The sequence below is a fragment of the Aulostomus chinensis genome, chromosome 9 (genome assembly GCF_037954235.1).
Source record: "Aulostomus chinensis isolate RoL2024-O1b breed Wild chromosome 9, RoL_Achi_v1.0, whole genome shotgun sequence".
Taxonomy (NCBI): domain Eukaryota; kingdom Metazoa; phylum Chordata; class Actinopteri; order Syngnathiformes; family Aulostomidae; genus Aulostomus; species Aulostomus chinensis.
Window position 1 is genome coordinate 5,569,382 of NC_141328.1, and position 13,721 is coordinate 5,583,102.

Sequence of the window (13,721 nt, forward strand, 5' to 3'; positions counted from 1 at the left end):
ACACCTACGGTCAATTTAGAGTATCAATCAGCCTCGTCCCCTCTTGATGTCTTTGGACTGTGGGAGGAAGCTGGAGTACCAGAGAGAACCCACACAGGAACAGGGAGAACATGGAGACTCCACACTGAAAGATCCTGTACCCGAGCCAGGGCTCAAACCCGGAACCTTCTTGCTGTGACTTCTTGCGACACTGCTAACCCCTGCGCCACCAAGCCACTCAATGCTGAGTGTTTTGCAAGTAAAAATAACCAAAACAACACTGGGAATTCAGTGTCTTAAGTTTCCCACATCTTAATAAACTGTCCCACTTTTCTCACCTGATTCTGGATTTTGTTTTTTTCTGGTTATGCTGAGTAAAGATAGCATGACGATGTACACTCCAGTTTGCTCTGCTCGTTTTTTAGGTGGAAAAGGACACCTGGATGCAAATCACATAAATCATGATGTGTATCATAGCAAAACAAAGACTGCAGAGTTTATTGCAGGTGTGTAAATCTTCCATAACAAATCTAAAGAAAAGCAAGAAAGAAAAAACAAACTTTAGAGCCAAAATGAATGAAAGTTTTCAATCACATTTATGGCCAAAAGTAGAAACAGACTTGCAGCTGCACTGGTTTATGAGAGAAAACCTACAGCAAATTTTAAAATAATGAGTTAACTTCACATCTCAGAGCAGGACAGGCTGAACAGTGCATCGAAGTGTTTGGATTTGGACAAAAACACTTTATTTAAAAAAAGACTTGTGAATCAGGAGCACATATACAGCCCAACCTGCAAATTTAATATATTATTCTGCACAATTGTCACAGATAAACTCGTTCTCCTTCCCTCAAATTCTAAACCTACAACAATTCAGCAGAAAACGGAACACTCAGAGTCCAGTGTTGGTGGTTAAAATCCAGTGTTCAGTCAGTTCTTTCAGTATTTGTTGATCCCAAATACTCGTACTCCATGAAACTGGGGCAACTTTGGGAGGAGGACACTCAGGAGGGAACTCGTGTTGATTAGGAAATGCGTGGCATCATATTTTGTGTAGAAACTGGCGAGAATATACCTGCAGAAATATGAGAGAAAAATCATGTTTATCTAACAACATATTAGGATCAGGACTTCAACTGGAACTGAATTAATGAGAGAGTGATTTGATTACAAGTAGACAACTCTGATTCAGAGGTGGTCTGGACGCATGGGCCACATAGTTTTAACACATTGAGGGATCAAACGTGGCCTGGGGCAAACTGAAGGACCACCTCATCAGCTGACTCTTTGTAGGTGGAACCATGAACTCGCTCACAAGCCAACGGCAGCATCTTTGAGGATGCAAAACAGCCGCTGCCATTCAGCCGATTTAATGTTTACTCTCTTTTCACAGAAAACATCAACAACTTTAAGCTCACAACATATTCAAGAAAATTGCACAATTATGCACTTGTTTGGAAAGCAAAACGCTGGAATTAAGCAGCAAAATGTACATGCCTGGAGCACTCAGGAGATGTTCGTGATGGGCAATGTCAGCGTACACAGCACTACGTGACATGTCAGGTTTGGTTCCTGCTGCGATGTCTGTAGTTGTCCTATGACTGCTTTGTAATTAAAATTGGGTAAAGGTTGATATCTAAACACTACCTCCTTCTCTGGTACACAGCTCATCAATGACCTCCACCTCTTGCTCAGCTATGACTCAAACGCACACAGAGACAGACACAGCTGCTTTTGCACTGCTTGTGGGGGCTTAAATCACTTGAAGAGATTGTATTCATTCTATGCATATTTCATTGAGCTTCTCTGTCGTTTTAAATGCCTGGAGGACCAAGTTGTCATGTGCTCTGAAAAAACAAACACACAGGAAACCTGCCTTCGAAAAACACAGCGATGCATTGTGCGATGAGGTGGTCAGTGTGGCCGCACATTCAGTTGATGACGATGAATACTGAGTGCAGTGGGGCTGCAGGAGTTATTACCAGCACACTCGCTATCACGTAGGCTATCACGTAGGCCCTGCGTGTCCGCCAGGCAGTTGCCTGCAAAATCTATAGTCGTGGTTGAGTAAAGATTGGAAGAATTGAAAAAAATGTTTCAATTGAAGCAAAATTAGCATAAGCCCTTAAAATTGAATTGGTCACCAAAATTTAGATATCCTGATCCAGGATGTGACAAACGCAGGCTTTCATGCCTGGTAGGAATCAATGGATGTGTTGCAACTTACATTTTTTTATTTGGTCCAATGGTCGGCCTCTAACTCTCTCTCTCTTACTTGCTAAAGTGTTTGTTTACAGCCCCCAGCGCCCTTTGTGTTGGTTCGCTTCCAATATCAGGTCCCAAATAAAGTCTGATTACATCGCATCAGAAGAAAACCAGGGTTCACTTGAAAATGGGCTGAGCTGGGACTTTGTGGGAGGATCATAGTCTCTTAAAGGTGTGTGGCCCTCAACCGTGTTTTAATTTCATGAGGATCCCCTCTTGTGAAACGAAGGCCAGTCTAGACCCACTACGGTTCCGTTACATTTAACTGTGAGCTGATCCAGCCATCATCCAAAAAAAGAGACAGTTTAACCATCCTTACAGAACAATTGGTGAGATGGTAAGGAATTTGCGTGAAGCTGTGAACTGGACACCGTAGTCCATCTGTTCCCAGTGTGTGAGCAGACGAGCTTTGCCCTGGTCTGGGGTCTCGAAGGGAGTCCCTTTCACTGTGTGCAGAAACAGGTACATCACCTGCAGAGGACAAACCACACGGCAGAGACACAAATATGGTCAGTCACAAAGACAGATCACCACATAATGAGACTGCAGGCCTGTTGCCATCATGGGGAGATGAGTGTTGATTAAACTCTTTTTTGGGGGTTTCAATTCACTGGCGTTGCGGTAAGTGTGTGACCTCACTTCCTGTTACTGTGTGGCTTTGTTGCGCTAGCTGAAGTTTGATCATCCCTGCTGATTCATAATTGCACAGATTAATCTACCTGTTAAAACTGCACAGTTAACTGCATTATTTTTGGCCAAAGCTCAAAAGACCATCTGTCTTGTTGTGACAGTTTTTCTGCCTTGTTTTTTTTTGGGGGGGGGGGGGTGCAATTTTTATTGGTTTTCAACAGAATTTTTGTTTTTTACATTTTGCCATCATGACAGTAACAGAGATAGATAAAATACAAATAAAATGAAATATTGCCATCCATCTATCCTTAACTGGCAAATATTCCATTTGACTGCCAGTAAGGAAGACTGGCCCCTCATCCCTCACTGAGTCCATTCGTCAGGTAGATGGTTCAGCAGAGGAGCCCGCATTTCATTAAAGGACCTCTCCTTACCCTTCACAACTGCACTAAGACTTTCATGGGGGAGAACCCGGAATTTTTCCCTGTACCAGAAGAGGACAGTAGGTGGTTTGTCATTGATCCAGTTAATCAAAATATATTTTCCGGCCACTACTAGCAATTTGTTGCATAGTTTGAACTACGAACGGGTTTAAGTCAGAGAATGAATCGACCAGGGTCCCTCCTCATCTTCACTTGAAAGACGCCACTCAGTTCCTGCGAGATTGTACCCCAAAGCCTTTTTATCAATTTACACTGCCAGAGGTGATGATATGTTCCAACCCCGCTATGACACTTGTTACACAGAGGTGAAACCTGATGGTCCTGATTTAATCTGTAAGGGGTTAGGTGTAGACAGTGTAATATTTTATACTGTCTCTCTCATTCGTCTACATGTAAAGGTGGATTTAAATACTTCAGTGGCCTCCTTCCAGTCACTGTCAAAATACTCTGTGTCAAGATCTTTCTCTCACTTCTGTGCAATGCTTGCGATATCACCTGGACAAAGAGAGTACAGCAGTGCACCGACGGGAGAGATAAAACGAGTGATAACGTCTTTCTGCCTTTTAAAGTCTTCACTCGTAAGCTAGCGATGACTTTTCGCTCTCCTCTCTCCTGCTCAGTGTGCCACATGTTCAGTTACTCCTCTGCCTCCTTCAGTGATGCTGATGAGTGTGTTACATGTAGTTTGTTTGTAACGCTGGAGGCGAGGCTTGGTGAGGTTGAATTGGACCTGTGCCTGCTCCGCACTGATGGATCCAAACAATTAGCCGCTAGAGCTAGCCGGCGGGCCCGGTCAGCTGGTGCAGACTGCCGATATTAACTCCTAGCTGAGCTGGGTGTCCAACCACCGGTTCACATTTCTGATAGTTCTTCCCCACTCAGCGAAACACCCACTGAAAAAAACAGCTCTGCTAACTAAAAGTTGCATTCTGAGGAATGTAAAGACACTGGCAACTACAGTCAAATGTTTATTCCTGGGGCCAAAGCGGGCGACGTCAAGTCAAATTTAGACCTGCTGGCTAAAAGTAACCTTAATACCTACAGACTAAAACTACAGACCCATGTCTGTCCTGGAGAAAGCAGTCACTAAACTTTCTCTGAAGCAACAGTTTATTGGAGGATTTCCAGTTGGGTTTAAGGGTTCATCATAGCACAGAAACAGGACTGGTCAACGTTACCAGTGACCTCCCACTGGCATCAGGTGAGGGACTGGTCTCTGTGCTGGTCTTATCAGATCTCAGTGCAGATTTTGATACCATTGACCACCATATCCCATTGAGAATTGTTGGGTGAAAATTCATTGAAGGAGTTTGGTGCTAGACCTGCTCTACTTGTGAAGTGTCATGAGACAACTTTTGTTGTGAGTTGGCGAATACAAACAAAACTGACTTTACTTCAACTTCTATTGGTTTTTATACTGAAGTGGCAAAATGTAAAAATGTGAAGAAGATGACCTACGCAAATTGTAGTTTATTCTGTATTTGCATACACAAATAGAAATGATAAAACACAGTAAATGAATAAATCTTCAATCGCATGGTTTTGATATCACAATAACTGAAAGTATGGATATACGTATGATGATCCAGCACATTTTCAGGAATCTCAAACTAACTAGCTGGTTTTAATTTAAACAATAAGGCAGAATCATCACTTCTGGATGCATGTAGAGATTTAAATAGAAGCTTAACCCATCTAACAGATGCATAAAAAAAATATCCGATCTTAAAAGATTAGTTCCACATTTTGGGAAAAAGTCAATGGTAAACGCATGCATTTTAAATACATGATTAATTTCAAGAAGTGTGTGTGTGTGTGAATTAGTTCAGGACATAATCCCAAATAAATCATGACGTTAAGGTAAGCATCTCCTGGTCACTTGTACCTGACTGTTTGTCATTAGACGTGTCCTCATACGGTGCAACTTACCAGGTTGTGGATGACGTTGGTGAGGGTCCAGACGAGCGGAACGGTGAAAAAGGGAATGCTGAGCAGGATGATGTGCAGCACGACAGTCAGCAGCAGGTAGGTAAGCCATATCCCTCGACTATTCATCACCCGCGTGTTGGGGTTGACCTCGCTGTGAGCTACGCCCACATTCATCTTGAAAAGAGGGAAAAAAATGGACAAAGCTAAAAAAAAAATATGTTGGTAAAAGAGGAACTTTTAGACCCCCCTGACTCTTGGTATCAAGCCTCAACACAATGCAAGCAAGCAAGATCCATCTTATACCTGAAAGGAAAAAATGTGCTTTTCACCGATTTTAGCCATCTGGAATATCGTAAAATTAATCAAAATGGTGGTTATCATGGGCGGCACGGTGGTGCAGTGGCTAGCACTGTCGCCTCACAGCAAGAAGGTTCCGGGTTCGAGTCCCTGCTAAATTTAGCAATTTATTAGCTTTGTACCTGCGTGGGTTCTCTCTGGTACTCCAGCTTCCTCCCACAGTCCAAAGACATCAAGAGGGGACGAGGCTGATTGACACTCTAAATTGACTGTAAGTGTGACTGTGAGTGTGAATGGTTGTCTGTCTCTATGTGTTGGCCCTGCCATGGTCTGGCGACCTGTCCAGGGTGAACCCCGCCTCTCGCCCGTTGACACTGGGATAGGCTCCACCCCCCCACGACCCTTAATGTAGGAATAAGACAATGGATGGATGTGTGGTTATCAACAGATACATAATTAAACCTACATATTTTCTCCACCAAGGACATTACGTGATCAGTACCCCTTTCTTTCAAGGCAGGATTGTGTCAAAACTACTAGGCTGACCCCGCAACGGGTCACGGAAGAAGCAGTTAAATTTTGAAGCACAGTTTGCAAAAATTTTGAAGTTCGAATTAGCTTTGGTTTGAAGTCTTTAGTCTTGAAACACCGGGATGATGCTCCCTCTAGTTTCTGGTTGTCATGTCCAACTGTACATGAGGAGGATAGGTCTAAATATTGAACATGTTTCATTAACTGCTACTATCACATTACATACGTGATATTACAGCATTAACAGTCACTAAAATGATCACAATGCTGCTGTACTTCATGCTTGAGTGTGTTGTTTTTATGAGCTTGAAGGTCAATTCGACAAAACGTTTAAGCAATGACTTGAATCAGAGGAGAGCGAACTTATGGTCCTGAAATATGGGTCATGACCCAAGGAAGACGATCACTATTACAAATGACCAAAGCTGATGTCCTCAGGAGAGTGGCGTCTCCCTTAGGGATAAGGGGAGAAGTTCAGTCATCCGTGAGGGACATGGAGTAGAGCCGATGCTCTTTTGCGTCAAAAGTAGCCGACTGAGTTGGTTCGGGCATCATTTTAGGATGCACTTCTCCTTTGAGGTTTTCTGGGCACATCCAGATGAGAGGGGCTGTGGGGCTGGGCCAGGACCAAGGGAGGGATTACATCCCCATAGCTGGTCGGTGTAGCTGGGGAAATGAAAATTTGGGGCTCCATTCAGGAACTGCTACTTCTGGGACCTAATTTCGGGGCTCTGGAACAGCTATTTACATATGGAAATGGAAATGAAATCTGTTCATACACATTTGAGCTCCTAATATAGTCTCACACAAAGGACAGGAACAATGTGCTCCTGACATTTATAGTGAAATTCTCATAATATCCAGATATTCGAAGACTTCACTTCTAGGTTTATGAGGTAAAACAAGCTGCTGTGAAGGCAAAAAACTTGAGCTCTTTGTACTCTTGATTGTGACTGGTATTTCAAAAATACATGGTTGATTTAAAAAGGAACACAGATAATGAAAATTAGGTACAATGCTCTTTAAAACTAATCCGGGAGAACGACTCCGCCCGTCTGTAGTCTGCTGTGTGACTTGACAAGCGCCTTCCACTCACAGGACTCGGCAACATCTAGCCGCAACATTCAGGCACGAAAACATTCACAACACCAAATAAAGCGGTGTAAAACGGTTAAATGTGAGCTTACGGTAACAAGACACGTCTGTATCAGTAGAAAATCTTCCAAAAAAAAAAACCTTCTACCCTCACAACGTTGGGAGACAAGATACTTTAATAAGCTAGCTAGCTAACGTTTGCCATCTACAGGTTAACATGCTAACTAGCTGAAAGTTACGGTCCTCTTTAGCGGTTGCAGCTGGCAGGTTATAACTACCGGGGGTAAATTGCTTCTGGTCGCTGGGGGAAATCAAACCCGCCACTTGTAGATTTTCAGAGGTTAATACTTGACATTTCAACGGTGCAAACTTTACCTTCTCGTGTGGTCGTTGCTCACCAGGAAATTCCTTGTTTTTCGTTAACCCCGCCTTCTTAGGATGCTTCGTTTGCAGCATCTGACATCTGTCAAAACTCCTGCCTGCCTGCTCAGTCCAGACCTTACAGACTACCAAGTCCTGACCTTATTCACTACCAGGTCCAGACCTTACAGACTACCAAGTCCTGACCTTATTCACTACCAGGTCAAGACCTTACACACTACCAAGTCCTGACCTTATTCACTACCAGGTCCAGACCTTACACACTACCAAGTCCTGACCTTATTCACTACCAGGTCCAGACCTTACACACTACCAAGTCCTGACCTTATTCACTACCAGGTCCAGACTTTATTCAGTAAATGGTCCCGACCTGACAAGTTCAGCTCTGTGCAGCTCTATGTCCTGGTATCCCAAAGAGCCCACTTAAATATTTGGAATATGTAGGACTAAAAAAATATAATGGGTCATGTTTAGATTTTTTAAAGCTTTATTTCAGTTTTCAGTCAGTTTGCACCAGTTATTTGATACTCAGGTGGACCTTAAATGGACAAAAATATGAAGTCACAGTTTATTGAACAATGCATCAATTCTTGAAGAGCCTGTCACTTCTTATTACTTATGACTATTACTAATTCTAATGCATCTGGTGATAAATAATCTGACTTAAACTTCCCGCATAAGTTTGAGGGTTGGGCGTAGTTCAGTGGTGAGCACTGAATTTTTCTCATTGAACCGATATTGCTTATACCTATGATACACTGATTTCCAGCATCCCTGATTCACAGTAGCTGATGTTTTTTAGACAGAGAGAGAGAGAAAGAGAGAGGAATTTGTGGAATTTTATGGGTTTTAATTTGGCACTCGTTTTTTTCTGAGACAAAATTGGTCAGACATTTTAGTATTTTTGTATACCTTAAGTGTGGAGGGGATCTTTAGAGAGGGAAAGAGAATGTTGGATGTTTACAGCAAATAAAATATCTCCGGTATCTCAAGAACAGTTTTACCTTAGTTTCACCATTTCCATGTCTACCCAGTGCAGTAATATCAGTGGGAAAAGTGGGCAGCTGCTCTGAGGAATCCCAAACCAGTTGGTGGTTGTTTGCAAGTTTGTGAGAGAATTTATACCACTTATATACAAAATTACAGACCGTTTCTGCCTTATTAGTGGGGGGTTGGGTGGGGGGAGGAGTAAGGTGTGTGTGTGTGTGTGGGGGGGGGGGGGTCATGATCAGCAGTCCATATTTTGTGGTCCATTAAGTGTGTTCAAGTGTGCTGCTGATTACGCCACACTAGCAGATAAAGGCTACTGACGCCTTATAAAGAGAGAGGAAGGTGGATGAAGAACAAAAGCTCATTTTTGCAGCAGAGATCCAAATTGAATATGCAAATAGTGTCTCTACTGCATTTTAAAGCCAACCATTGTCTTAACACTCAAGAAAGTGGATGAAAGTTTTAAAAATTTGTTTTTGTTAGGTCATATTACATGTCTTTAAGTCAAAAAAGAAATTATGTTCAAATAAATGCATTCCTTTCTTTTGTTGTTCGTTTGACTACCTTTACATAACTGTTTTGAACCTGTTGAAAAAATAATTGTAATTAAGGCACGCTCCGTAGCATGCTGTTTGCTTTGGTTACTTTAGGGAAATTAACAACTTAACTGGTTTTACTGGTGTGAAAATACAAAAGTCCCCAGACCTGTTTAGTCACTTCACAGTCCTGAACTGGACTTTATGCCAAAATCACTGTGACTGGGGTGGCGACATTTGCAGGAAGCAGTTGTATAACTTCATAGATTTTTTTGATGGGTTTCCTGTTACAGGTAAAGTACAGGTGGGAGACAATCCCTGAGGGGGACGAATGATGAATGACCCACAGCTGAGCGGATGGTTTCCCAGCAGAATGAGGAGTTCCTAAAAAGTTAGGTAAGGAAGTGATGTCATGTTCAAAACACATATACCCCATTGGTCATACATGTGCTTGACATCCTGGAAAAGTAAATAAGCAGCACTTGCTTCTTCCTCATTATCCCCAGTGAGGTGCCCTCAGCAATGCCCCTGACCCCAGTGGAGCAGCAGTGGTGACAGATCAGACTGCGGTTGTACTGAGAAACTTCTATCGCTTATCGCTACCTTAAATCTGGAATCGCCCCCGCCTCTTAATAATTTTAAAGATCATTTAAAACCAAACCTGACTGAACTTTTTAACTTGATGCCCTTCTTCGCTGTTTGTGTGTATTAGATTGTACCTTAGCTTGATATTAAGTGCAATGTCTAGCATTCTAATGTGTGTGGTGTGTGGTTTGTGGTGTTTTGTGTGTAGTGTGTTGTCTTGTCTTTGGTGTATTCTGAAATTTTCTTTTGCCGCCCGTCTTGGCCAGGACTCCCTGGGGTAGAGTTATTGTAACTCCGTTGGACCTTTTCCTGGTTAAAGAAAGGTTAAATAAATTTAAAAAAATTAAAATAAATAAAATTTATGAGGAAGGCTGCACGGTGGTGCAGTGTTTAGCACTGTTGCCTCACAGCTAGAAGGTTCGGGGTTCGGGGTTTCAGTCCTGGCTCAGACACGGGATCTTTCTGTGTGGAGTCTCCATGTTCTCCCTGTTCCTGTGTGGGTTCTCTCTGGTACTCCAGCTTCCTCCCACGGTCCAAAGACATCAAGAGGGGACGAGGCTGATTGATACTCTAAATTGACCGTAGGTGTGACTGTGTGTGTGAATGGTTGTCTGTCTCTATGTGTTGGCCCTGTGATGGACTGGTGACCTGTCCAGGGTGAGCCCCGCCTCTCGCCTGTAGCAGCTGGGATAGGCTCCACCCCCCCCCCCGTGACCCTTAACAGGAATAAACAGAAGAAAATGGATGGATGGATGGATGGAAAATTTATGAGGAATTATTACATGGAGGTGTATGAAATTATTCAGGTATTTAGAGTGATAATATCTATTGTGTTGGATTTTACATGGAACTTAAAAAAATGTTCAGATCCTGTGGAACAAAATGTGCACAACTAAGGTTAGATGTACGTCTGTGCAGTGTGTTTCCTCAACATTCTAACGAAGGAATACATCAGTACATATAAAATGGTATAAGCTGCAGATTTTGAGAGCAGAAAAGGGACCTTGGCTTAATTCTGTACTCTTAGCATGACTATTTAGTCTGATATTATTTTGTAACCCTTTGTGATATTACCTTCTTTGTTTTGAAAAAGTTGCATTGTAATTTCCTCTACTCCTGGGAGTGCCAGTAGAAGGGCATTGACGCAGAAGACGTACTCAGTAAACTTCGGAGTTTTTGCTGACAGACTAGACTCCTGTCACAATGAAACTAAATGCTGAACTAAATTATTAAATGAATTGTGGGCATTGTCACTTGGACAACAATCAAATTTGTTGAGCAATCCTGTGCCTTCACATTGTGCTCACTGCTACTTCCTCTTCCCCTTTAAACTTTCCTTTTTTAAACTATTCAACCTCTCTCTTTGTTTGCTTTGAATAACAACGAAGTTAAGATTGCATCATTGAAGTATGAGCGCATCCAAAACAATAGACACACTGACAGGTAGGAAGTATGCAGGAAGTTGTGGATGTCCGGGGAGCAGAAGAAATGTTTCAGGAAAACACAACTTCCCCCTTATCTCAGCATATTTTTTTATGTACTGTTTAGTAAATTCATTCATTCAATAAAAGAAGATTGCAGGGAATGTTTTCTGGGAGAGGAGCACCTGCCATGAAGTAGACGGCATCACTTACACACCCAACACGCATGAAGATGACAGTCATATTTTTATTTTGAACTTTTTTTGTTTGCATACACAGATAAAAAGAGGGTGATTTCAATAAATATCAATAAATAAAACTGCAATAAATAGAGTGTAAATATATCATAGAATATACTTGTTCCATTCATGTATGGGAGAAAAAAAGAGTAGAAACACTGTTGTCAAAACAAGATCAACCACTCTGGCCCGTTCTACATACTTAGATCAATGTGATCATAATGAAGCAAGTTATCAAACATCATTTGCTGCACACATTTTTGGAGTGAGCATCTGCGTGATAAGCTGGATCCCCCACGGCAAAGACGCGAGCTGTGAGGATGGAGAAGGAGAAGAGCCTGTCCAGGACATAGTGGCACATCAAAGTCTTGTTCCAGGGCTCCATGTTGTCCGCCTCCTTTCTGCTGATGTGAGCCACCTGAGGAATCTGAAAGATTAAAAAGAAAAGTTGTAACGCCCCACCTTGAAAATAATCAGACACTGAAATCGCTGATAAAGCATGCATCTTAATTTTTTCTGATTGTTTGTTGACATGGCTTGTGCTTTTGCCTCATTTTGTTAAGGAAAATAGAGTTCTGGGCTCACATTTTTGTGATTTCCTCCCTTTGACTTCAGACAACTGTCCACATTTTCTTGCAGATTCGTCAGTGGCAACTTCACTCTTCTGACATGCAGTGAACAGACTTCAAATGGTTCCACAATACCCAGAGCAACTTCATAGCTTTTCAGGACACTGGATATCTTCTGAATACATTGCTGTGGAGGGAGAGGGCAAAAGAAAAGGTCATTAACTGATTGGGACTATCCTCTTACAGTGATCAAAGCCACACAGCCTCAATTGGCATATATACATATGTTTTGCTACCTACCAAAGGGTTTTTTTTTAGGTTCTCGGGGTCGCACATATCTTTGGCCTCGATCCACTCAAGGGGACTTGAGAAATTTGCCACATTTTTGGAATTATTTCGTGCCTGCAGAACATTTTAGTACAAAAATTAGGACACAGCAGTAAATCTGTCACTTAAACACATAGTTAGCTGAAATAATTGAATGTGCCAGATGTCTCTCTCTCTCGCTCTGTGTGTATATATATATATATATATATATATATATATATATATATATATATATATATATATATGTGTGTGTGTGTGTGTGTGTGTATATGTGTGTATATATATATATATATATATATATATATATATATATATATATATTTGCTGATGGTACACTTTAGGAAGCGCTACTTTTGAGTTGTATTTTGCATAAATATTTCTTGAACCATAAAACTAAAATGATATGTATTAAAAATCTTACCTCCACTGATGCGTTTTTGGCAATGTGGTTGAGCTCAATGGAGCTCTCCCGTACATCAGCGCATGGATCTTGCACAGGAAAGCAGGACGCAGCGGCCAGCAGCATGAAAAAGACAGCAAAAGTGTCGGACGGCATGATGACGTTTCGGAGAGGAGAGTGAGCGAGAGTGTGAGTGAGTGAGTCCAGCGTCTTCTGTAGAGGCCTCGTCCTTCTTGTGTTGGGTGGATGATGCGTGCTGATCTTTATAGTGGAACGTGAGTCATGCAGGGTTTTCCTACATGGGTATCCCTCAGGTGAGTTCGTGATGAAGAGAGTCAATACACAGGAAAGCCTCCCAAATTATGCCTTGATGTCATTTGTGTCATAAAATTCGAAACAGATTATTGGACAGTTAATTGAACAGGATTTTTTTTTAAAATTACAATCATTACGTTTCATCATTGCCACATTACCACCCTTCTCCAAATTGTATCTACCGCTGATTTCCAATGACATAGCGTCTGACTGATAATAATGTTTTCAAAATTACACGCCAATTAACCTAAATATGTTGTAATCAAGTTTCACATCTAGTTGTACCGAGGAAGTGAGATTAATTTACATTTTATGACAATAATGAGATGAATCCTCGACACAGGCTGGACAAAGTTTCCCTCTGTCCCTTTATTCTACCACAGAAAAACCTTAAAGTTCCTCGGTGCGTGTGAGAAAATGATAAGGAGAAGCATAAGATACTTCCTCCAGTTTTCCCACTGCTGTTCTGTTTTCTTTGATTATTCAGACATGATTTTTAACAAGAACCAGACGAGTGGTCAGCAGTGATATTCATCTCTTCATGAAATAAGAACTTTATACCTGTTTTTTTAAATTGATTTATTCAAACTATATTTTGCTGATAACCGAAACTGAAATGAAGAAATACTCGTTGAGAGTGAGTTTGATGTTTTGATTTTGGACAAAAATCAAAGAATATCTACAGGCTTCCACTTAAGAAACATGCCCTCATTGTACCTTTTAAAACCGCGCTTGGTTTCACTGTTCCCACTGCTGCCTGTGTTGCTTTGAGTATAAATATAACGTTTT

General features: G+C 41.6%; 1 protein-coding gene and 2 long non-coding RNA genes across 5 annotated transcripts; 1 reads left to right on the plus strand and 2 right to left on the minus strand.

Annotated features, from left to right (window-relative positions):
* Positions 1 to 444: 444 nt before the first annotated feature.
* Positions 445 to 7,710, minus strand: ormdl2 (ORMDL sphingolipid biosynthesis regulator 2). Of its 3 annotated transcripts, none has more exons than XM_086212560.1 (4): positions 7,545 to 7,710; positions 5,247 to 5,420; positions 2,564 to 2,715; positions 445 to 1,054 (listed from the first exon to the last, which is right to left on the minus strand). In XM_086212560.1, the coding sequence occupies exons 1-4, from the start codon at positions 7,623 to 7,625 to the stop codon at positions 919 to 921; spliced, it is 543 nt and encodes a 180-aa protein (XP_086068686.1). In that variant the 5' UTR covers positions 7,626 to 7,710; the 3' UTR covers positions 445 to 918. The 3 variants fall into 3 exon arrangements, with proteins under 3 accessions (XP_086068686.1, XP_086068687.1, XP_086068688.1); XM_086212561.1 differs by having other exon boundaries at positions 7,448 to 7,545; XM_086212562.1 differs by lacking the exon at positions 7,545 to 7,710 and adding an exon at positions 7,262 to 7,389.
* LOC147255528 (uncharacterized) lies at positions 7,169 to 9,741 on the plus strand. The gene is made up of 3 exons (XR_015117713.1): positions 7,169 to 7,251; positions 9,370 to 9,472; positions 9,583 to 9,741. It is a non-coding gene; the product is annotated as an uncharacterized LOC147255528 (long non-coding RNA).
* Positions 9,742 to 11,977: 2,236 nt separating this feature from the next.
* Positions 11,978 to 12,671, minus strand: LOC147255529 (uncharacterized). The gene is made up of 3 exons (XR_015117777.1): positions 12,639 to 12,671; positions 12,191 to 12,292; positions 11,978 to 12,077 (listed from the first exon to the last, which is right to left on the minus strand). It is a non-coding gene; the product is annotated as an uncharacterized LOC147255529 (long non-coding RNA).
* Positions 12,672 to 13,721: the final 1,050 nt, after the last annotated feature.